Here is a 25,086-nt window from a genome sequence, read left to right as displayed (position 1 = left end):
GAGTGTCAGGTGAGGTCATTTTTATTTTTTGGCAGGGAGAATAATGAACAAGCACCACATCTGTAGCCCTCCAGAACCTTCTGCACAGGCTTCTGCACACGACGCTGATAAGACATGATGCAAGACAAATCTAAAGTGACCCTAAAATGCCAATTTGTTTTGCCGGTCATTTACAATAGATTTACATGCATGCAAGGTAAAAAAAAAAACACTTTAATTTCCTCATAATATCCATCACAGCATCAGCTCTTTTCTCACAGTGTCTGAAACGGTTAATTCGAAGATTCAGTCTCTCTAAACCCCGCCTCTCTGAGAGCTGCTCTTCCCTGATTGGTCAGATGGTCACGTCTGCTGTGATTGGTCATTATAATATCTGAATCTCAGCTCACAGTGATACAAACAGTAACGATGGTGTTTTACCATATCAATCTCAGAAAACAGCGTTTTCTCGACATGAACAACACGAACCAAACTCTTCCAGTCTCAGATAAACTGCAGTGTTTGAGGGCGGAGCTAAGAGACGCTGTTCAGCCAATGGGCTGGCATTATGCAAATTAGTTACAAACCTACGTCGGTTCAGCAGGGAGTGAGACTGAATTACTGACGACTCGTTTCAGGCAGTTCAGAACCGATTCTTTCTTTTAGGAGACAAAAACTGTGTTTTGTAAAAATGCTGTAAATTATTAACACTGATAATAAAACAATGTGTGTTTAGTTCTGAATTGATGCTCATAACAGAAAATAACATGGCCAGAAACTACAATTACAACCACAATTGCATTTAGGGTGCAGTGTGGAAAAATGAGTGCTATAATACTAATGCAACTCTTCAAATCTAAAAACTCTTTAAATTTCAGCATGATGTAAAAATGCCGTAATATCTGAAACCTTTTTATGGTGAATGCTATGCTATTTTTACTCTGTGATTTCTAGTGCAATGTTCCAGTAAGCTGTACAGCAGTGCCAGAGAGAACTAAAAACACTCTTATTGTGCAAGCGCCGGTCACTTGGATTCGGCTTGTGAGCGCTAAAGACTGTTGTGTAACTTTCTAAATCCCAAATTGAACCTGATGTTCCCAGATGGGGCTGGAGGGAGATGTGCGTCCAAACAAACAAGGCCCATGTTTGCTTTCTCTCTGTTCTGCACTTTTTATCACAGAGCCGTTTTCGTATCATCTTCAGAACTCAAATGATCTCTTATGAAACGCAGAGCACTGGACAGCGTCAGCATTGCGTTCGCCAGCTGTTCGGCGGGGAAAGGGTTCACTGGACGAGCGTTTTGCCAAGTTTAATCTCCGAAAGGCAGGAGGTAATGGTGACTCAGAGCTAGAACATGTTTCAGGAGAATGAGTCTTCTGTTTTCAGAGATCCTGACTTGGATGCTCTCTATGCCTTTCTCTTTCTCCCTCTGTTGTTTCTGGAGCATCACTCTGTTTATGCGAGTAAACGCATTAATCACACAACTTTATTTTGTGTCATTTCCAGGACTAAAGACATGATCTGTGTCCGGATATTCATTAGTGTCTGTTAGGAATGATTATAAAGGCTCTTCACAATGTTTACATGGGGTTTTTAACCATGCCTTCATCATTTATATTCATATATATTTGCTTTTCAAATGCCCAGGGCACTAACTCACAAGTTTTTGTTTTTATGCCAGAGTCTAATTTCTCTGAAGCTGATTTTGATGGACTGTGATGTGTTTTTACTCCTCTAGCACTCTTTACTTTTCGATTGATTCTTTTAAAATGATTTTTAATGAAGTGTTTGAAGTGTTGGCCAGATTTAGTGTTTGATTGCTTGAATGAAATATGAGATGCATGATGTGTGAAGAAAGAAATAATATCACTTACAGTAGTTCTGAACAGTTTTTATTATTATTATTATTGAGCGTCCTTTCCTAGAAAGTCAAAAAGTGCACTGTAAAAAAAAAAGAAATATATATATATATATATTAAGTTGTGAAAAAAACAAAGATTATTGGAGTATGTTTTACAAGAAAATACTATTTTGAATCTTTCTATTTATTAAGTTTATGTTTAATTCAATGTATAACTTGCCATTTCTTTGTATTTATTCACAGACAATTTCTGAGTGAAAACTGTTTCAAAGTAAATTTTACAAGTTTAAGTGTTTTTTCTTTTTTTTTTCTCCCAGTGTGTATAAATGATTATGGTTGTTTTTTTTAAATGTATTTAGGATGCATGAAATGAAATTTGCTTCAGCAAGAAAAATGAGTTTGCAATTTTATTCCAAAACTGTTCAATTTGCCATTTTCATCACCAAATGCTAATAAACAATCCATAATTTATTTAACTTTAAATCAAATATCATTTGAGATGTGGTAGAAATTACACTGTTGTGGGAATTTTCATAATAACCACACTAATAATATTTAGAACCTTTACTCACTTTATGCCAGAAAGGTTCTATATAAGAAGAAATGTCTGAAATGATTGCATAATAGTCTACTTTCAAGTTTAACAGGTTATTTCCTATGTGTCCTAGTTATAAAGCCGTTTAATTAATCAAATTTAAAAATAGATTGAAACAAAACCACTTAAAGTAAGTGTGGGTGTATGTGTGTTGTTAGACAGTGCACAAATGGAACTAGTGAGAGTGAGAAACGTGTGTTTTATCTCCTGAAGGTCCACCGGGTCCTGACCATCTTTATCACTGTATGATGACATATGAATCTCTGACTGCGTGTGTGTGTCCCTCAGCGTCCCCCATGGTGAAGGTCCGAGTCCAGCACCCCCCCGAGGCCAGTGTGAAGATCCACCAGGTGCTGAAGGTGGGCTACGGGCCCACGGGACACGAGCGCTCGGAAACCGTCACCTGGTCCGCGGGGCTCTCGGGAGCTCATCCGAGACACCTTCACCTTCCCGGAGAGAGAGCGGAGGCGCCGCCGCCACAGATACAAGCCCAGACCCTCCGCGGGGACTCAGTCTACACCGAGGCGTCCGGCTTCAAATACTGCTTCAGAGAAGTGCAAAACGGACAGGTTAGCTTGAAGATCTGCTGTTTTCATTCGTTATAACAATAGAGCATCTGTCTTAGTTCTAGTCGGAACAGGAATAAGCCTCGTCTAAGCCTGGAATATGTTGGAATAATTGAGAATGACTTGTTTATGGTAAAACATGTTGAATGTCATGTGATCACGCTGAGCTGCATTGCAGTGTACCGAAAACAACTTCCGCCCCTCCCACCGTATCAGTTTGTTGAAGTGTGTTTATTCAAGATTGTTTACCAGATTGTTTATCCAAAGCAACTTGCAGGGACAAGTTGTTTATTACAGGGACAATTCCCCTGGAGAAACTGAAGAAATTCTTCCCTATAAAAAAATGCTAATTCATTAATTACTCACCCGTGTGTTGTTGGAAACATGCATTACCATGAAACACAAAACTAGTCATCTAAAAGAATGCAAAAGTGGATGGGGACCTGAAGATATCTATCTATCTATCTATCTATCTATCTATCTATCTATCTATCTATCTATCTATCTATCTATCTATCTATCTATCTATCTATCTATCTATCTATCTATCTATCTATCTATCTATCTATCTATCTATCTATCTATCTATCTATCTATCTATCTATCTATCTATCTATCTATCTATCTATCTATCTATCTATCTATCTATCTATCTATCTATCTATCTATCTATCTATCTATCTGTCTGTCTGTCTATCTGTCTATCTATCCATAACATCCATCCAGCCATCCATCCATCCATAACATCCATCCATCCATAACATCCATCCATAACATCCATCCATCCATCCATCCATCCATCCATCCATCCATCCATACATCCATCCATCCATACATCCATCCATCCATACATACATACATACATAACATCTATCCATAACATCCATCCATACATCTATCCATAACATCCATTCATAACATCCATCCATCCATACATCCATCCATACATCTATCCATCATGGTAAACTAAAATATACTTTAATGTTATTTATATTAAAACTTCTGTGTCCAATATTAAAATATATTTATAATAATCACACATTTGTAATGATAAAGTTGCAATTTAGTACGTTTAAAATATATTAACTTTAAATGTAATATCAAATAGCATGCTATAGTTAAAATTATAATTAAGTACTTCATATGTGCTTTAGTATGTTAGTATGTTAAAGCACAAAATGTTCTGTAAAGTCACATGTCACATGTTTGCCGGGAGCCAGAGCGCCTGACATCAAAACAAATTTAAAAGTGCTGGCTAATGCTAATCGTAAATTCTCTAAGATGATTATTCACGTCGGCACAAATGATGTTCGACTCCGCCAGTCGGAGATCACCAAAATTAATATTAAAGAGTTGTGTGAACTTGCAAATACGATGTCAGGCACAGTAATTTGCTCTGGCCCCCTTCCTGTTCGCAGGAGTGATGAGATAGTCAGTAGATCGTGTTCACTCAATGGCTGGCTGTCTCGGTGGTGTCCGCTTAATAATATAGAATTCATAGACAATTGGAAAAGTTTTTGGGGCAGACCTGACCTGTTGAAAAGAGATGGTATTCATCCCTCCTGGGATGGTGCTGCTCTCCTGTCTAGTAATATGGCACATAGTCTTAGAGCTCAAACATGACAATCTGGGGCTCAGGTCAGGAAGCAGACAGACTGGCTTAACCGACCGTCTGCTAGCGGCCTCGCGTCACCAAGGTCAGATAAATCCCATCACATAGAGCCTCTTTCACCTAGCTATCATCATATAGAGACTGTGTCTGTTCCCCGAATTTGGAAATCCAAAAAACGTTTAAACCCAACTAAGGTTAAAAATTTAATTGATGTTCAACAAATAAAAAACAGCTATAATACAGATGAGCAAATGCTAAAGCTTGGGTTGCTGAATATTCGATCCCTTACTTCAAAAGCACTCATTGTTAATGATATGATTACAGACTATAATCTAGATGTGCTGTGTTTGACAGAAACCTGGCTAAAACCAAACGATTACATTACTTTAAATGAGTCCACCCCGCAAGATTACTGTTATAAACATGAACCTCGTCTGAAACGCAAAGGGGGAGGAGTTGCTATAATTTATAGTAATATTTTCAAAACCACTAAGAAATCAAGTTTTAAATATACTTCTTTTGAAGCATTGGTGCTTAATGTACAAATATATAGTGCAAACGATAAATCACGTTTGAGATTTGTGTTGGCTACTGTATACAGGCCACCAGGGCACCATACAGACTTTATCAAAGAATTTGCTGACTTTCAGAGTTATTATTGACTGCAGATAAAGTACTAATTGTTGGTGATTTTAATATACACATCGATAATGAAAAAGATGCATCGGGATTGGCATTTAAAGACATTGTAAACTCTATTGGAGTTAGACAACACGTGTCAGGGCCTACTCACTGTCGTAATCATACTCTAGATCTAATATTATCACATGGAATAGATGTTGATGTCGCAAATAGGGCTGTCACTTTACGTTCGAAAATCAATTGCACAATCGATCGGACCAACCAACACAAGTTTCGAAAATTAAAATAAGGAATCGATTTTAACAGTCTTTTCTCTGAGCGCGTCCAGCTCGTCACGATACGCCTGCAGTGAACACGCGTCACACAGCAACTGTGAATAACTTCACGAGAATAAATCATCAGGAATATTTGCTGACTTGTGCAACCGATTCAATGAACACTTGTGTCTCAAAAATCGAACAGGATTTCTTCACAAAAGTGACAGCCCTAGCCGCAAATAACAACATGCATGCTTTCGGCATCATGAGCGTGAGTCAACTATGAGAGTTTTCCTTTGCAAGTGAATTAACCAACAACCCTCAGATTAGCAGGCCTGTCACACCTCTCAGTTGTTTAAGTGAATAATGTGTGTGTTCTGTCCCGTCCCACAGTGCAGTTCTCCTGTACCCGGCCTGCGGAGTCAGGAGATGTGTTGCAGGGGTGTTGGGAAGGCCTGGGGCATCAGCGAGTGCACACTCTGCCCAGCGCTCTCAGGTGAGTCCGTGTCCTCGTGATGTGCTCTCAGGTCCATGTCCATGAACACGGCCTGGAGCGTTCACAGAAACACTCACACTGTTTATAGCAGCACAGTTTGTACTTTGAGCACAAAGAGGGAACAAAACACTCAGTTTGTTCCTTTTTAACTCGTAAACTCCAACACACACACACACACACACACACACACACACTGATATCAGTTCAGCTGGCTAGAAAAACACGTCTACTTGTAAAACAGAAAATAGAGCAGTCGCCGCATGACTTCATGATATAAATATAGCTTAGAGAGTTGTTTGGCCGACGGCTCATTTAAGTCCTGCTACTATATTATTATTATTATTATTGCAACAGTCAAGGTGTCGCCATCAGCACTCGATCAGCCGGCTGGCTAAACATTACAGCATACTCACATTCCTCGTCGTCTTGATGAATGCTACAGCCTTTGCTTTCATGTCTTTAATAGAAGATGACTTCAGCATCACTATCATTCATTAAATATAGTGACATAAAATGACATAATACACTATTATTGAGATATTAATGCATATTCAAACTGTGGCCTCAATAACAGGGCATATTATAACTATATGGGGTAAGTTGTCACAATGTGCTCCAATAATGTAATTATCATCACTTAATTAAGGACTTAATCGCAAGATGTAAGTAAGTAAGATAAGCAAAATCTTTTCAATCCCGTTTACATGCAGTTTTCATTATTCGGACTATTCTGTAATTGTGTTTATTTTTACTGCCACTGTTCACATGCACAGCACTGATGATGAACACACATATACGGTAGTGTTTCTGACAACCCTAAAAAAGTCACCATTTCAATGTTTTCGAGCATCAGTGCACTGCATTATATTCATGTCTTATCAACATGAACTCAGTTTCTTCAACAGCAAAAGAAATATGCACATGCACACTTTGGTCAGAGTAGAATAGATGCCATTAAAGTGTTTAAATGCCTGTTTATTGTGATTAAAATCGGCGTACGGCATGTTTTACTACGGTTATGTCTGCTACGATTATGAGCATTTAATCTACGTATTACATGAGTTAAACTTGAATTGCAATATTGCCTAAATCTCATTATAATTACATTATAATGGTACGTGTAAACAGTAAAGGAAAGACTAGTACTGTATGCATAGCAAAATTAGCATAACAAAAATTCTACATTTTATTCCAATGAAATGAATGTGCTTTATTTTAGTTAGATTTTTTTTTTAAGGGATTTTATGGTACTACATTTTACATAAATATAAATAAATATTTAAATATACAATGACATATGGTACATCAATATTTATGGAATAGTTATGATCCATATATTACCTATTAATCACTTTTTGAGCATAGACCTGAAAAGGAAATTTCCAACTTAAATTGTGGTAAATCTTGAATGCTTTGGAGCACAGACTTCAGTTTGGTCTCTTTTTAAAGAAAACACTTGAAAGATTATTGCTTTTTTAATGAAAAATGCACCAAAAAAAACTATTTAAAAAATGTATATGAAATATGTATTTTCCAAAACATGTTTTACTCAAACTGTGAGAAAATCAAAACCATAAATCTAATCAAGTTTTGTTCCAAATTTGAGCCTGATATCTCGAAAAAGTAACTTTCAGGAAGATTTTGTTTGCACAAAACGTCTCTCAATCATTTCTAATGCGCTCATTTTTTAGGACCATTTAACCTTTTCGAATCATGTCCATGATTTTTACTTTTTTTGTGTGTTCATATAACAAGTTTCGTAGCATTCAGATGAAGTAAAAAATTCGAAGAAAACCAAAACGTAAAATTTGAACTTTTGTTTGGAAGACATAATTCGTAATTGCTGTGTTGTTTTTAACAGGGTTTTTGGGCTTTGCTGTCGTTCTTTGTACTGAGAAACATTTGCCAAGGATATATTTTCATAACTTCTTGACGACCCTGAGTGGTTGATAATGTTGAGCACACGGTTACATAATCATTTACTCAGTGCAGAATAATGACTGGAACAATAGAGCCATCCGTGGGGATCGTCGGCTCCCCTATAGAGCCACAAATATTAAACCTCACAGGGACAAATAGTTGTTTTCCTCTCTGTGAAGAACTGTGGAAAGTATTCTTGAACTGCTGGAAGGCTTTGTTGTGAAAGACATAAAATAAAATAAAACACTGATTAGGGAACATGCCTTCCCTTGTGGAAAAACATCTATCTATCTATTTGAAAAGTTACAATAGAAATGGCAATAAAGCATATTTTAGTTTAGCATAAATGCTTCAGAAATACATTTTAAATACACAATAGAATTTATTTTAAACTTGCATTTAAAGATACTACTTAATTGGGTCAAAATAGTTCAACTAATTGCATTAACTATCAATTTAACGTAAATAACACGCATTAAGTGTCAGAAAACATTACATTAAGTTCACACTCAAGTATATACCATATATTTTTCTTCATAGTATATTATTTCCGTAGTAAATACTCTTTTTAAAAGTATGTTAAAGTGTACTTCTTTTTCGCAAGATTTTGCCTTAAATGGATGAATCACTCAAATGGTGGAATGTTAAGTGCTGTGCGTTAAGATATGTATAATTTAACGCAATATATATATGCATAAACAGTAAGCTAAATATTGTCACATATAAGAACACAGACACTGTGGCATAATGAAATACCGTTTCAGGATGTTTTGTGTTCTTGTATTTGTTTCAGTTTTGATGATGAATCACTTGTTAATTGTCTACATGCATTTCTCACTGTGATTCTAGTTTTCGTTGCATGCATTATTGACTGCAGTTTGACAGATGTTGTCAGGCTAGAGATCAGTGTGTTGTTTTCTCCTCAGGAAACACAGTGAATGGACAGGGCATCTGCCCGAAAGGCTTCGAGCGGCTCAACGGGACTCAGTGTGTGGGTAAGAGTTCTAGATCCATCCTAGCGTTCACCGTTATCTTAAACACGTTTTAGGATTATGCAAACACACACTTTACTCTGCCTTCCTTCATCCAGAGGTCAGCCGAACACACCCGGCACTAAAGATGTTCTGACGGTTGCTGTGTTCATGTCTAGCTTTGTCTAAATACTGAAACTGAAGCAGATCCGCTTCTCACTCTTGCTCGTTTTGTTGACTGATTTACAGACATTTATCCGATCCTTTTACCCAGACTGACTAACAGAGAACATGGAGGGAAGGTTAAAGTCAACATGAAACGCCATTTACAACCCTGTCTCGTCTTTTCTGAGTGAAATCTATCTACAGTATCTATCTATCCATCCATCTATCCATCTATCTATCTATCTATCTATCTATCTATCTATCTATCTATCTATCTATCTATCTATCTATCTATCTATCTATCTATCTATCTATCTATCTATCTATCTATCTATCTATCTATCTATCTATCTATCTATCTATCTATCTATCTATCTATCTATCTATCTATCTATCTATCTATCTATCTATCTATCTATCTGAATTACTTGCGTACTCTAAATAATCTCACATGCTAGTAATTACGATGGAATGAAACTTTCACCATTTGTCGATATCTGTGAGATCCAGAGACCAGCGTCCCCCGAGGAGAAGCTACGGCATTGTTTTCCAATCTTTTTCCTGACCGTAACGGCACTCCAGATGGTTTGATAAACACACTGTGAAATCAATTTATCAAGACATAGCTGGAGGTGGTCACAGGGTCAATGATGACAACTCCAGATTTGTTACGTATCTCTCTTTCTCTACATCTCCTCTCCTGCTTCTTCAAACCACAGATTACGTTACATTAATGGTTGCTGTATTTCAAACATTGAACAACACAATACAAGGTATCCTAACAAAAAGTTTATTTTTTCAGTGTTAAAGTGGATGAATCATGAGGAAAAACATATTTCTTGATCTTTTCAGATAAGAATTCAATGACAATACACTGTAACTTTCAGGAAAATACCTTTTATTGAAACTAAGCTGCACTTTTACACGTCAGCAACCCATCGAAACTTGTCCAGTCTGCCTGTTTGTCTGGACATTTGGTGCTTCTTCAGTAAAAATACATGTCTTTTATCCCTACACCAACCAGATATTGATCAAATAAGAGCCGCTGGTCAATGGCTAACATGGTCTGACAAACAACCCTTGTGGAAAACAAGTACACTTTAACATACATTTACATTTACGTAAATAATACACTTTAAAAGAATATACTCAAGTGTGAACTGAATGTAATGTTTTCATACACTTAAATGCATGTTATTTTCATTTATTACAGTTTAAATTTATAGTAAATCCAGTTAGTTGCAGTTGGCTATTTTAACCCACTTAAGTAGAATTTTTATTTGTAATTTCATAATTACTTCTATTGTCTTTAAACTGTATTGCCAAATGTACAAACTGAGTGCGAACTGAATTTAATGTTTTTGGATAATTTTTGGACTCTTAATTGCATGTATTTACAATTAGATGAAAATATATTAAAGTTTAAATGTATATTTAATGGTATTAGTAGTGCTTAAGGCATCTTTTTTTGACCCGCTTAAGTAGGACTTGTAATTTTGTAATTACATATTTACAATGATGAAGTTGCAATTTAGAACATTTAAAAAAAGTACTAACTTTACATTTACTATGAAATAACACACTAAAAAATTTTGATTAATCAAGTATTTTACCTGTGCTTTAGTGTGTTTGTCAACACATCAAAATTAGTGTACTTCTTTAAAGCACGACAAAAGATTATTAAAACATAATGATTTAAAATATACTTTAAAATAAAACTTTGTTGTCATTATTACAAAGTGCACTATGTGAGTTAAAATCATATTAATGAAAGTGTGCTCTCTTTAAGTGCACTTAAGTGGCCTTTTATTTTTTAATAAATGTACTTTTAAGACTTGGGGCCCTATCTCGCACCCAGTGCAATTGACTTTGTAGACCGACGCATGTATCATTCCTATTTTGCACCCCCGCACAGCGGACTTTTCCCTCCACAGACGCACGTCGGTAAATTAGGGAATGAACTTGCGCTCCCGGGGGCGGTTCAAGGAAAAGAGGAGGCGTGTTCCGGCGCAAACGTTCCCTGGTGCTATTTTGCAGTTTCAGAAAACAATTCCGTCACTGACCAGGAAAAACCTCGTCTAAAGTCAGTGACGCGCTGCGCATGTTATTCATATGCTATTTTAAGGGCGCATGCTTGGCCATAATCAATGTAGCGTGTGCACAACGCGCATACACTTTGCTTATCTCATCTACACACTGACGCAGCAGTTCTCATTTTTAGAAAACCTTTATTACAAGGAAAAATATTAACACACGAGGGAAATCATAGTTGTGTCCATGAAGATGTGAAAAAATAGGCATAAATCTAGCTTACACATTTACCCAAATTATCATACGCCTGTTTAACCGAAGCTAATCTGGGTGTGTTATTCTCCATCCCCAATGTCACTTCTCTGTGTTTTACGGCCCTGACGAGAACGCCGGTCTCCTCGGCTGTGAACCGCTCCTGGCAAATCCGCCGTTATAATAGCAATCCGCCATGGAACAAGCGCGCCTGCTCTTAAAGGGAATGTGAGATGATGCTCTGATTGGTTTATTTCACGTTACGCCCAAACCACACCTATGAATAATGAAGCTACTTCAGTCCAACACATTTTAGATTTGCGTCGGGCGCAAGAGTCATTTATCCCGCCGAGACCCGCCCACAAAGTTACTTGCGTTTCGTGCTTGATACTTGCGTTTCAGATCGTTAAAATAGGGCCCTTGAAGTAACTACAAGTTCACATTCAGTGCACTTCTTTTTCACAAGGGTATTGACACACAACCACACACACCAACACATCAGGTTATGACAGTCATGTTTCCTCCTCTGGTGTAGATATTAACGAGTGTTTGCAGCCGGGTTTCTGTGAAAACGGGAACTGTGTAAACACCCGAGGGAGCTACAGTTGTGTCTGCAAAGAGGGCTACTTACTGGACGCCTCTCATGGGATCTGCATCTGTAAGTACGGGACAGTCGGACACGAGAGGAGGACAGCCATGCCACACACAGCTACAGCCCTCAGTCATACACAGGCCAATACTAACACATCATGAGTTTCAAATCCACACTACAATGTAAATGCACATGAGTGAAGGCTTTGGCTGTGTGTGGCTGTGGTTCTGTCTATTCCAGCAGGATTACTTGGCACTGCTTGAGAGATGTCGGCTCCATGCATATGCATCCTTAAATCGAGGCCTATCCTGACTGATCGCTCCGTGTTTTCTGGTATTTTCCCATCGACTGGGAGCTGCCTCTTTCTGCCTGAGTTTTTGCATCTGGGAAATTCTGTGACTCCATTTTAATCAAGTTTTCTTCTTGTCTGAATCTTGTCAAGCCTTCTTGAGATTCTGAGCATGTTTGTCTGTCAGGTAAGTGTACCAATGCCTGCTGTGTACGTTATATGTACTACATTGTGCAGTGATTTGCTCAAGCTGATCTGTGTGTCATTTCCAGTGGCTCTGTGGCTGATTATTGTATGCCTGGCTCTACTTTAAACTTTGTTTGTGCTGCTGAACCAATCAAAGCGCCAAAAGTGTAAAGAATGATGTCAATGTAGAATGAGTAGCAGAAATATTTATTTCCTTGGGGCTGTTGTGTTAAGCTATTTGCGTAAGTATGACGTCCATGACAAACCCAACCAACTTGAACGAATAGTTCCCAAAAGAATCATTTGCTCACATCATTCCAACACCGTACGACCTTCCTTTCTTCCGTGGAACACAAAAGGAGATGTTTTGCAGAACGTCCGAGCTGCTCTTTTCCCATTCAATGAAAGTACAGTGATTAACACTTTAAGTTGTGCACTAAATTCTAAGCCATACAATAACTTTCTGTGATGAGCAGGCAAAAAAACAATTTACAATAAAAATGTTGGCATTGATTTTTTTGTTTTGTTTTTTTGGTTTAGAAGCAAGATTTCAGTGAATTATGTCTTAAATTCTAAAATGTTGCTCACACTATATAACACTTTCGTGACTGTTTCTTAAAGGATAACTGTCGCCAAAATGCAACCTAGGGTCTTTTTGTTAATCTACCCGAGGCAAACTTTCGTGTAAAAGCATAATTAGAATGGAAACGCCAATTTTAAGTTTGACCGTATTTTCGTTTTAGGTCAAATTGCCTTTTGAATGGGAGTGAATGGGCCACGACTATGATAGCATCAGAAATCGCTATTTTTAAAACACTAAGAAGGCTCGACACAACATGAAACTGTGCTGGAAGTATCACCAGGGGCTCTACACATGAACTCCAGCATTGAGAACATTGTTTGTGCACACAGAGTTTACTAAAAAGAAAGATTTTGAACAACTCACTGTAAATGTGTCCGCCGGCATTATGACAGTCAAAAATAGTCGATCTCCGAATGCAACGTAACATGAGGAGAGTAAAGATGGTAAGCTCCTAAAGCTTAGTTCCATATAAATTCACGGATAATTTGTTGTTCTGTCGTTAGTGAAAATCAAAATTGACATTGTATTTGAAAAAGGATGCTCATATAAGAAGCAATACTAAAATTCAGAGTCAGTTCATTCATATTCGGAGATCGACTATTTTTGACTGCCAGAATGCCGGCGGACACAGATAAAGTGAGTTGTTCAAAATCTTTCTTTTTAGTAAACTCTGTGTGCACAAAAAATGTTCTCAATGCTGGAGTTCATGTGTAGAGCCCCTGGTGATACTTCCAGCAAAGTTTCATGTTGTGTCGAGCCTTCTTAGTGTTTTAAAAATAGTGATTTTTGATGCTATTATAGTTGTGGCCCATTCACTCCCATTCACAAGGCAATTTGACCGAAAATGAAAATACGGTCAAACTTAAAAATGGCGTTTCCATTCTAATTATGTTTTTAAACAAAAGTTTTCCTCGGGCAGATTAGCAAAAAGACCCTAGGTTGCATTTTGGCGACAGATACCCTTTAACACACTTAAGTACACTTTTAAAAAGTGCAGTTAGTAATAATGTCACATTAAAAGTTTTCATTTTAAGTGCTTTTTAAGGTGTAACAATAAAAATGCAGTAAAGTACACTTATTTAATTATGAATTAATTAAGTAATTATGAAGTCACGTATAAAGATGTATTGAAGTTCTACTTAAGTGGGCCAAAAAAGCACTCTTAATTAATAATAATGCAAGAGAAACTTATAATTACTCTTTTCAAAAATGTGCTCAAGTGAACTTTTTCACAAGGGTATGGCTTCAGATGTACAGTACGAGTCATATATATAGACAGATTTTTTAAATCTTTATGCTTTCATTGTATGGAAAAGAGCAGCGTGAACATTCCTCTAAACTCCTGCTTTTGTGCTCCACAGAAAAAAACAAAGTCATACAGGTTTGGAACGACATGAGGGTGAGTAATTAATGACAGAATGTTCATTGTTGGGCGAACTAACCCTTTAAAAGACCACTTAAATCACTTCAAAAAGCATTTATGATTATAAATGAATGCATTAATATCTGCATGTACGATCTGTTGCATGTTTAGATTCCTATCCCTACCTGTGTCCCTACGTAATTATATTCTGCTCTGTTTTTCCCCTCATAGCGCAGAAGGTGATCTCGGAGGAGAAGGACCAGTGTTTCCGGATCCTGAACCAGGGCTCCTGTTCTCTTCCCATCCTGAGGAACATCACCAAACAGATCTGCTGCTGCAGTCGGGTGGGAAAGGCCTGGGGGAAGAAGTGTCAGTTATGCCCTTTCTTCGGCTCAGGTAAGAGACTTTCCAGGCATTCAAAGAATGCACTTGTCTTTTCAAACAACTACATTAGAATGAACATCTTTAATGCATAAGTTTGAGCAAAGAGTAGGAAGAAGGATGGAGGACAGCACTGAGAACATTATGTGTTAGTACAGAATATTGAAACAACATGATTTGGTTTTAACACGAAGAGTCCAAATGTTCCTCAAGGACCCTGTCCCACCCACACCACCAGCAATATTTCTCTGAAAATGACTGGAGGAATATCAAAGGAGATGAAATTTACAGTGTAATTTGTCTGTCTTCGTTTAAATACCACAAGTTGCGGTTCTAGCGTTGTCCCGGTTGACCCTTCCTGTTCCTGGCTCGATGGAATGGATTAGTTCAGAATTTAAATTTCCTGATAATTTACTCTCCCCCACGCCATCCAAGATATTCATATCTTTCTTTCTTCAGTCGAAAAGTTTTTGATTTTGAGGAAAACATTCCAGGATTTTTCTCCATATGATGGATTTCAATGATTATCAACGGGTTGAAGGTCCAATGAGTTTCAGTGCAGCTTCAAAGTCTCGACACGATCCCAGCCGAGGAATAAGAGTCTTATCTAGCCAAACCATCAGTCATTTTCTAAAAAAACTTTTTAACCACAAATGCTCGTCTTGCACGTCCACGACTTCACGCATTATGTAATCATGTTGGAAAGGTCAGGCGTAACCTGACATGGGCGGTAAATGTAGAGTAGGGTGAATAACTCCATCTCATTTTCTCCTCCAACTTCAAAATCATCCAACATTGGTGTTTTACCTTTTATTTTATTTATTTTTTTTATTGTAAAGGGCGTTTGATTTAGTCTTTGCATGTTGGCTTTGTAAACACTAGGTCTGAACTTCCGCCTACGTCAACTGTGACCTTTCAACGTGATTACGTAATGGTTGGCGCATCACAGCTAGTGCAAGATGAGCATTTGCGGTTTATTTTTATTTATTTTTTAATGGCCGATGGTTTGTCTAGATGAGACTCTTATTCCTCGGCTGGGATCGTGTCGAGACTTCTAAAGCTGCACTGAAACTCACATTTGGACCTTCAACCCGTTGATAACCATTAAAGTCACTAAATGGAGAAAAATCCTGGAATGTTTTCCTCAAAAACCTTCATTTATTTTCGACTGAAGAAAGAAAGACATGAACATCTTGGATTACGTGGGGGAGAGTAAATTATCAGGACATTTTAATTCTGAAGTGAACTAATCCTTTAAGAAACAAAAAAATGTAACTGCATTAGTTTTTTACAGGTTTTCAGCACATAACCTTGTGTTCACAGCTGCCTTCAAAGAGATCTGTCCTGCTGGACCGGGCTACCATTATTCGGCTTCGGCAGTCAAGTTTAACCAAAGACTAGCCGAGGTGCTCGACACCGGCGGGCCGCCCTTGGTCTCTGAAAATGCTCGTACATCCACACATGTCGTAGTATCCCAACCTGAAATCTCCAGGACGCACTCAACAAGCTCACTGTCAACCAGAATCCAACAATCGACCAACACGCAAACCATCAGAGTCCAACAACCTTCCATCTCTCAGTCTACGAGACCACAGAAACCTAACGCTGGTCCACAGACCGGTTCTGTTATCACTATAACTCAACCGAATCCAAACCTGTCAACTGGTGGCGTCTCTCAAACCACAAACGCCAGACCTCAGCCTTCCAGTGTTCGTCCTGGGAACGCCGCCTCTATCAACCAGCCGGCCAGAGTGAACACGTGTGAGTGACAGCGTTTCTCATAAAGTTATTTATTAACGCACAGTTGTGGAGGTGTGTTTAATTCAATCGAATTGTTTACAGCTGTTGTCCGTACGCAAACCAGCCGGCCCTCGGTTAACAGACAGCCAGTTTCTCCAGTTAGACCTCCTGTGCCGACTACATCCCGGCCACTGCCGCCTCGACAAGGTAAGCCATCGCTGAGGCTTCAGGAAGAGAAGTGCACTTCAGCATACTTTAATAAAAGAGCACTTAATACGGAAATAATATACTTTAAGAATATACTTTAGTGTAATGTTTTCAAACACTTAATTGCATGTTATTAAATGAAACTTTTATTAAATGCAATACATGTATATTAAATGCAATTTTTGACCCACTTAAGTAGGACTTAAGTACATCTATTTATTTAAAGTGCCCCTATTATGGATTTTTGAAAATGACCTTTCATGTAGTGTGCAACATAGCTCTGAGTGAATGAAAACATCCTGCAAAGTTTTAAATCTGAAAGTGCACCGTATATAAAGTTATTGTCTTTCAAATGTAAGAGTCGACTCTGAGTCGATGAAATGATTCGTATTTCAAACGAGTCATAAGCCGTTTCGTTGTGACGTCAGATGAAACATTTAAAATGTAAAATGTACAAGTAAAGGGATTTAGAGAGATTGATTCATCTGACGAGTCGTTTGAGAATCATTGAAAATGTGGTGATGTGCAAATGTATATTATGAGGAAATTAAACAGTTTTTTTACCTTTGATGCATGTAAACCTGTTGTAGGAGACTCCACAACAACATTAGGAAACTTTAAAGTAGCATAATGGGGCACTTTAATTTCATAATTATGGTTAAAGTGTACTGCTGAATGTACTGACAAGCTTTTATAGTAAACAAACTTTAAAGTCCCTCTGTTGTGAAAATGAAATTTAAAAAAAAAATTGTGGTGTTTTTAATGTGTTTTAAGACAAACCATGTGTAAATTCATAAGTTGACACCATTGCTGAGTATTTTCTCTGTAAACTGCAGTGATTCTTGTAACCAATCAGTTCAACGTGTGATTGTCAACGAGTGAATCTCTGAGCGTGTGTGAGTGAGTGGGGGCGGGGCTAATTAGCATATTCATAGAACCACATATACTAAATGAGGAAATGAGGAAAGGGTTTAAAGTTACATTCAAGCTATTCAAAGGCATGACGAAATTTATTTTCAAGGAAAAAAACATTTAAATAAGTAATTTTGGTGATCAAAGATTAGTTTTACGGGATAAAATTATTGACTACAGGGGGACTTTAAATAAATGTGTTATTACACATTTCCAATGAGGAAGTTGCAATTTATTACATTTAAAATATATTAACGTTAAACGTAATATCGAATTACACATTACAGTTAAAATTATAATTAAGTTTGCTTTAGTATGTTAGTCAACACAAAAGATTATTAAAACAATGACTTAAAAAGTATTTTGCAATTTTTTGACATTATTACAAGGTGCATTTCTTTAAAAATGTACTTAAGTGTATTCAAAATCATCACTCTTTAAGTGCACTTAAGTGGCATTAATTATTTCATTAATCTATTATCTGTGGGTAGCCTACAGTTTTTTTTTAAATATACTTTTAAGATTTGAAGTACACTACAAGTGCACATTCAATGCAATTAAGCACACTTCTTAGGCTTAGGCTTGTGACTTGAAGGCCCTGTCCCAAAAGGAACCCTAATCCTTCACGAAACCTCCTCTGAGTCTACACTTTCTTGGCGCTTTGACTGTCTGTTGCGGAGCTCGAATCATTGTGGGCTTGGCAAAAGTGTGCATATATCGCCCGCGAACATCCTTCTGAAACATAAAATGGGAAGGACACCCTACAGTCTTGTGGACTTAACAGGTGCGCACAAGACCACAAGTGCACATGATGTGCGCCATTTGGGACAAGGCCCATGAGACTTTTGGACGTCCCAGTTGTCATTTATGATTCAGAAGTGTACTCACGAGTTCCTCCTTGTAGTGCTTTATGACCTAACAGTAAGTGTAGGCTGAGAGCAGGATTTGGGACAGGTACTATTGCATATGTTGTTTGTACAGCTGTTAAAACTGTTAAAGTTAAAAAGGTAATGGTCTGTTTATGTCCTCAACTACATGACTTTGAGGGCACTGCTGTTCTTAATCTGTTCTTTTTTGTAAAGCCACTAATAGTAGCTGTTGGGTGTTGGTTTTTCTCAGAAGTGCACAGAAAAAAATTCATTGGCCTGCTCATAAAAATGACCGACATCTTTGATTTCCAGAGTTGAAGTGACGCCAAATTCATCTCAACCTTGAAAAATGCAGAGCTGAATTCCGCACTGTAATTTTCTCATCATTTGCATCCAGTTTGATTGTTCGATGATGTTGGTTTGGAGAGGAATGAATAAATGTCCATCAAGTTATGATCACGGCATACCTCTGAGATTGACTTGGGCTAATCTGGGGTTGTTTCCCGTACAACGCCGTAACTCGCTGCTTCACTACCGTAGTGCGATGCATCAATGAAGAAATCAACTAGCTAGTCACGAGTGTTTCCCGAAACCGTATTGTCGCAAAGTTGTCGTTCAACCACGTTGGTTAATGACGTCATGAACTTAGTGGAGTAATAACTTCTTTTAATGATTCGTTTGAGATCGAATTAACGCTAGATGTTCTGCTATAAATTACAGCCATGACATCTGAGGACTATTTCTCATTTTTCTCAGTTATTTTGCTTTATTTCCAGATTCACTCATAGACTCGTTCTTAAACTAGAGCTCGTTCACACATGCGCACTCTTCAGAAACGACACTTTAAATCTCTTGACAAACTAAAAGACGTAAATTACATTTGTATGTATTCTACATAAAATATACAGATTGTCCTGAATGTCAGTTTGCTTATTTTGCTCAAGATCAGGATTTATTGAGTCCACATGTCATGGAAACAAGAAACTCTGCTTCTGACCACAGGTCGAGATCTGTCGTTCCAAACACACAACTTTGCGATGCTGTTTGCGAATGTTCTTTAGAAATATGGTTTCGGGAAACACAGACTCGTTGAACTATGCTGATAACGAATGAACTTGCAACCATAGTTGGCTAACGATACTTTTAAATGCGCACCCCTGATTAGATAACCACAAACTGATCTGATATTGAATCAGTGTGTGTTTCCCCCAGATGCCCGAGTGTGTGAATCGCGACCTCAGGTGTGCGGGTCGGGACGCTGTATTGACCTGCCAGGCGGCAGACACACGTGTGTGTGTAACACTGGATATATACTCAATCCTCAGCAAGGCCACTGCCAAGGTATGAACCTGGGAGTTAATGCATGACTAAGGAATAAGAAATAAGCAAGACTTACACTCTAAAGAAGATAAATATGTACAGTATGTACCTTCTAAAATGGGTTTTAAATCACAGTGAGATTAAATGTTCCTTCCACTGCCATTATTTTAGATAATTTAGATAATTCAATGACTCACAAATATTTGGCATTATAGAAGGATTCCTCTTTTTCTCATTGGTGTCTTCCAAGGCTTTTAAAGGTAAAAGGTCATTGTGACATTGCCAGCCAGCTCATATATTTGTCATGTTTGTCTCCATCTGAACATGCTTTAACTGTGTGGATTTCTGTGTACATGTGCATTACATTATTGTAACACACTGAAAGCCTCTTGCAATTAAGGAAAAGCACGAGTAATGTATCATACAGGAGCCAGCTATATTAGCAGTAGCATAATAACCAAGCGATGATCGAAGCATCTCTCTCTCTCTCTCTCTCTCTCTCTCTCTCTCTCTCTCTCTCTCTCTCTCTCTCTCTCTCTCTCTCTCTCTCTCTCTCTCTCTCTCTCTCTCTCTCTCTCTCTCTCTCTCTCTCTCTCTCTCTCTCTCTCTCTCTCTCTCTCTCTCTCTCTCTCTCTCTCTCTCTCTCTCTCTCTCTCTCTCTCTCTCTCTCTCTCTCTCTCTCTCTCTCTCTCTCTCTCTCTCTCTCTCTCTCTCTCTCTCTCTCTCTCTCTCTCTCTCTCTCTCTCTCTCTCTCTCTCTCTCTCTCTCTCTCCAGACAGAAACGAGTGTCTGTTGACGCCCAGGCCGTGCTCTGTGGGACAGTGTGAGAATACGGCGGGCAGCTTCCGTTGTGTTTGTCCAACGGGATACCAGACCAACTCCCAGCAGACCATGTGTGTCGGTTAGAGATGTTTCATTCTTTCGGCTGACCACGTCCTCTATCTTTAATTTACCGTTCATGTCAATGGTGCTTTATAGAATGTTTTTAGAATATTGTGCATTTAATAATTTATGAGACCAGTTAAAGGTATAGCGGAGGATTTTCTTTTTCCGGGTGGGTAGTGTAAACTATTGGTCCACCTAAGTGTCAATCATTCTGGTGATATGTTTACGTAAGGCCGTCGTACGTGCTCGTCCCTGGCTCGTCCCTTAGTTTTCGCTTTCTGCGCATGCGCACTTTCAGGTGTTTATGTGTGGTGAGCTAGAGCTAAGCCATTCATTGAAGCTCGCCGTTTCACCGGGTCCTTTGAAAATGTCTGAGGGTCGCAAGAGAAAAAGTTTGTACGAACTGTATGAGAAGAAGAGAAAGGCCTCAGAAGAGAGAAACAAGATCAGAGTGTTTTTGGGAGATTGTTTCACACGATGGCGTGCGCTGATAACACAGGTTGGGCTTCCCACTGATGCCTCAGTCGCGAAGTTTCTACTCGACAGGTAAAGTTTGGCATGCTATTTGGAGAAAAAGTGCAAATCTTCTTTTGGAAAGTAATCTTGTATGAGCGATGCCGACAGCAACTTGTAAACAGAGCGTGCACGAGGAGAACCTCGCACACGTTAATAGGCGTTCCCTCTCGGGAGCAGGTAGAGTGTTGCGCATGTGCATTTTTTCAAAAAGTGGAGAGGGCGGTTCTTATCTAAAATTCGGAAAGATCCTCCGCTATACCTTTAAATCATTGATGGATTCCACAGATTTTGATGAGTGCCGTCAGGTTCCCAATCCCTGTATTAATGGCCGCTGTGAAAACACACTGGGCAGCTTCAGGTGTGTGTGCAGAGCTGGATACAGGCTTCAGGAGAACAGCTGCATAGGTAATTCACATCATTTTACTCATAATGGGGTTCTCAAACCTTTTGGGGGGCCAGAGAACACAATAATTATAACAGTGATTAGGCATATGCTTGCTACAGTTTGTACAGTTTGTAATTTATCAATGGTTTATTAAAAAGACCATATGAAATCCATCTTATTTTTTCCCACCCCCCAATTTAATGGTTGAATTCAATTTTAAATAATCATGAATCATGTCTAATCAATTGAATTCAAAATACTTCAACAACATTGTTTAAATGTTTGCAATAACAGGGCCCTATGAAATGTTGCATTTTTTTATGTTTTAATACAAATTTATTATCAAAAAAGGTGGTAATGAAATGTAATCAAAATAAAATGTCAAAGTTTCTTAAATTTTTTTTAGCAAAGTGCTGCACAACAGAACAATTTTGTGACTATTCCTTAAATAAATTAGTTTTAATAATTTGTATTAATATTACTATGCTACTGTACAAGAGTAATATTTTTCTGTTATAAGTTCAAGTTAAACCAAACTTTTATTTTGATGCATTGTCGTGAAGAGTTTCTGTGTGCATTTTTGATATGGCGCTAGTTTTCTCAAATTAAATGCTGTTGAAGTCACTTTTAGCATCTCGCGTGTGAGTGTGTGTAGTAGACAAAACTTCCTATCCTGGTGTATACAGGATAAGGATATTAAAATGTATTGCATAATAGGAATGAGTCTCCGAAAAAGAACTCAAATATACTTGATGTGGTGTTTTATTATCCTCAGACATAGATGAGTGTGTTGACCCGCTCCGGTGTTCGGGTCAGGAGTGTGTGAACTCTCAGGGCTCATATAGGTGTGTTTCCTGTAAGCCTGGCTTTGATCTGCTCAATGGACAATGCTCAGGTAACACACGACACAGAAATATCACTATGTATTATTCCTTTTGCAGACTAATCTTGTGTTATCTTGTGAAAAATAAGCTAACTTTAGCATACTTTTACATTTAAGTACTTACTATGGAAATAATTGTCTGGGTTGTGTTTAGTTTGTTCATGCGTTTAGGTTTCTTGTACTCCTTTCAGTGTAGCGCTCATTTATTATCATTAGTTAATGATTATGTTCACCTGTTCCTTGTTCAGTTTCCTTGTTAAACCTGTGTTTATATGCTCCCCGTTCTGTTCAGTTCTCGTAATTCTTTCTTTTATTCAGATATTAATGAATGTCGCCGGACCCCGTCCCCATGTCCCGACGGCCGCTGTGAAAACACACCGGGCAGCTACAGATGCGTGTGTCGAGACGGATACAGATTGCAGGTCAACACCTGTGTGGGTAAGAAAATGCTTTTAAGTTTAAATAATATACATTTATACATTATTGTGTTCATGTGTGCATGGATTGATGTGTACGTTACAGATGTGAATGAGTGTGAGGACCCATTGCAGTGTCCTGGACAGGAGTGTGTGAACTCTCAGGGAGCATATAGGTGTGTGTCGTGCAGACCTGGATTTAGCTTTAAAAATGGAGCATGCTCAGGTAACGACTCGTTTCAACCTGCAAGTCATAACGTGTGAAATATGTACAGACCCTGAATGTGGGATGGTGTTATCTGTCCAGATATCGACGAATGCCGTCAGACGCCTTCTCTTTGCTCGAACGGACTATGTGAAAACACACTTGGCAGCTTCAGGTGTGTGTGCAGAACTGGCTTCAGACTGCAGGGCGGCACCTGCACAGGTATGATTCTTCATACAAAACCAATCATGAAAAACCGGGTTTGAAAAAAATCCTGTAAGTCATATGTGTGTGCATGTGGACGCAGATGTGAATGAGTGTGAAGATCCATTCCAGTGTCCTGGACAGGAGTGTGTGAACTCTCAGGGATCGTATTGGTGTGTTTCCTGCAGGCCTGGATTTAGTCTTAAAAATGGATCATGCTCAGGTAAAAACCATGAATGGACCGTTATATAATTGTATAATTGCATTATAATTGTAACCTAACAATACTTAGGTTCAACTTAAAAAAATACTGTTGCTAATAGCTATCACAATTTTACATTTTGCGTTAGAATAACTTTCCTGGATTTAACTTGAGATAACTCAAATATAATATAACTTAAAATTGTAATGCAGCGCAAACACTTACTTTTTAAAGTTACTTTTACAGTGCAATTCGTTTTTCTCAAATTAAATTTATGGTTTGGTTCAAACCTTTAAATTTTGATTTAATTTTAATCAAAAAATATTATTTTCCTAAAGACAAAAACATTAACTCAAAGTAAAAAGATCGGTCACACATTAGTGTAGGGTCCAATTCTCACTATTAAAGATTTTGGCTGGTTACTTTTTACTTATTAATAGTTAGTAAGGTAGTTTAGGTATTGGGTAGGATTGAGGATGTACTGTAGACTGTGGTCATGCAGAATAAGGCATTAATATGTGCTTTATAAGTACTAATAAACAGCCAATATCCTAGTAATATGCATGATAATAAGCAACTAGTTAATAGTGAGAATTGGTCCCTGTTTTATAAAGACCAGCATAATTAATCTATATGTTCTGAAGACATAAGATCAGTAATTGTCAGGTTTATATTCTGTTCTATTGACTCTTATTGTAACATTCTGTCTTGTTTCCGTTCCGCTCTGTTTAGTTTCACCTGTCTAGTTTAGTGTCCTTAGTTCTAGCCCTGAGTTTCCAGCAGAGAAAGCATGAAGCTCACTGTATAATGACCAAGTTGTTTATTTGTGCCAGATATCGACGAGTGCCGCCAGACTCCTGAGCTGTGTGTTAACGGCCGCTGTGAGAACAACATGGGGAGTTACAGCTGTTTGTGTCGGCCTGGATTCAGACTGGAGGGAAACATCTGCAAAGGTTTGAGCTTCATGACAGAACTAAACTGTTTTACTGGAATAAACCTTCTCAAGCTCAACATGTGAAAAAGTAGTGCACTTTAGCATACTTTTAAAAAGAGGACCTATGATGGAAATAAGTATGAATTGAATGTAATGTTTTCGGACACTTAATTGCATGTCAAGTGTGTGAAAAGGAGGAAAGTGATGGGAAATGAAAAGCAGAGGATCTGTGACACCTCTATTGTCTTCTAAAATATAGTTAAAGTTACTGCTGAATGTACTGACAAGCATTTATGATAAACTCAAATATACTTTAATGTAATTTCTATTGAAACTAGTGTGTCATGTATTTGCAGTGATGAAGTCGCATTTTAGTAGCCTACATTTAAAATATATTAACCTCATGTAATATTGAATAACACATTACAGTTAAAATTGGATCCAAGTACTTCACATGTGCTTTAGTATGTGAGTCAACACATCAACATAAGTGTAATTCTTTAAAGCATGTTAGTTTAGTTTAGTAAAACATAATGATTTAAAATTTTACATTACATTACAAACTTTACATTACTAAGTGCACTTTTTAAAAGTGTACTTAAATGTACTTAAGTGTGTTTAAAAAAGTCATGAAAGTGTATCTCTTTAAGTGCACTTAAGTGGCCTT

The 25,086-nt window shown here is 37.9% G+C and overlaps 1 protein-coding gene across 4 annotated transcripts in view; it reads left to right on the top strand.

The window, feature by feature from the left end:
• Positions 1–25,086, top strand: part of ltbp4 (latent transforming growth factor beta binding protein 4) — a 78,815-nt gene that overhangs the window by 15,731 nt on the left and 37,998 nt on the right. Inside the window, exons 3-18 of one of the 4 annotated variants that reach the window (XM_081372476.1) lie at positions 2,724–3,004; positions 5,906–6,008; positions 8,855–8,923; positions 11,883–12,005; positions 14,592–14,756; positions 16,065–16,502; positions 16,584–16,688; positions 19,682–19,810; positions 20,565–20,690; positions 21,476–21,595; positions 22,351–22,470; positions 22,777–22,896; positions 22,981–23,100; positions 23,182–23,301; positions 23,387–23,506; positions 24,319–24,438. In XM_081372476.1, the coding sequence (XP_081228602.1) occupies positions 2,724–3,004; positions 5,906–6,008; positions 8,855–8,923; positions 11,883–12,005; positions 14,592–14,756; positions 16,065–16,502; positions 16,584–16,688; positions 19,682–19,810; positions 20,565–20,690; positions 21,476–21,595; positions 22,351–22,470; positions 22,777–22,896; positions 22,981–23,100; positions 23,182–23,301; positions 23,387–23,506; positions 24,319–24,438 (2,379 nt within the window). The remainder of the gene's footprint in view (positions 1–2,723; positions 3,005–5,905; positions 6,009–8,854; positions 8,924–11,882; positions 12,006–14,591; positions 14,757–16,064; positions 16,503–16,583; positions 16,689–19,681; positions 19,811–20,564; positions 20,691–21,475; positions 21,596–22,350; positions 22,471–22,776; positions 22,897–22,980; positions 23,101–23,181; positions 23,302–23,386; positions 23,507–24,318; positions 24,439–25,086) is intronic. The other 3 variants (XM_081372478.1, XM_081372477.1, XM_081372479.1) reach the window with 3 other exon arrangements.

The sequence above is a fragment of the Scardinius erythrophthalmus genome, assembly GCF_964197995.2.
Source record: "Scardinius erythrophthalmus genome assembly, chromosome: 8".
In the NCBI taxonomy this organism is placed as follows: Eukaryota; Metazoa; Chordata; class Actinopteri; order Cypriniformes; family Leuciscidae; genus Scardinius; species Scardinius erythrophthalmus.
This window is presented reverse-complemented; position numbering and strand designations above follow the sequence as displayed.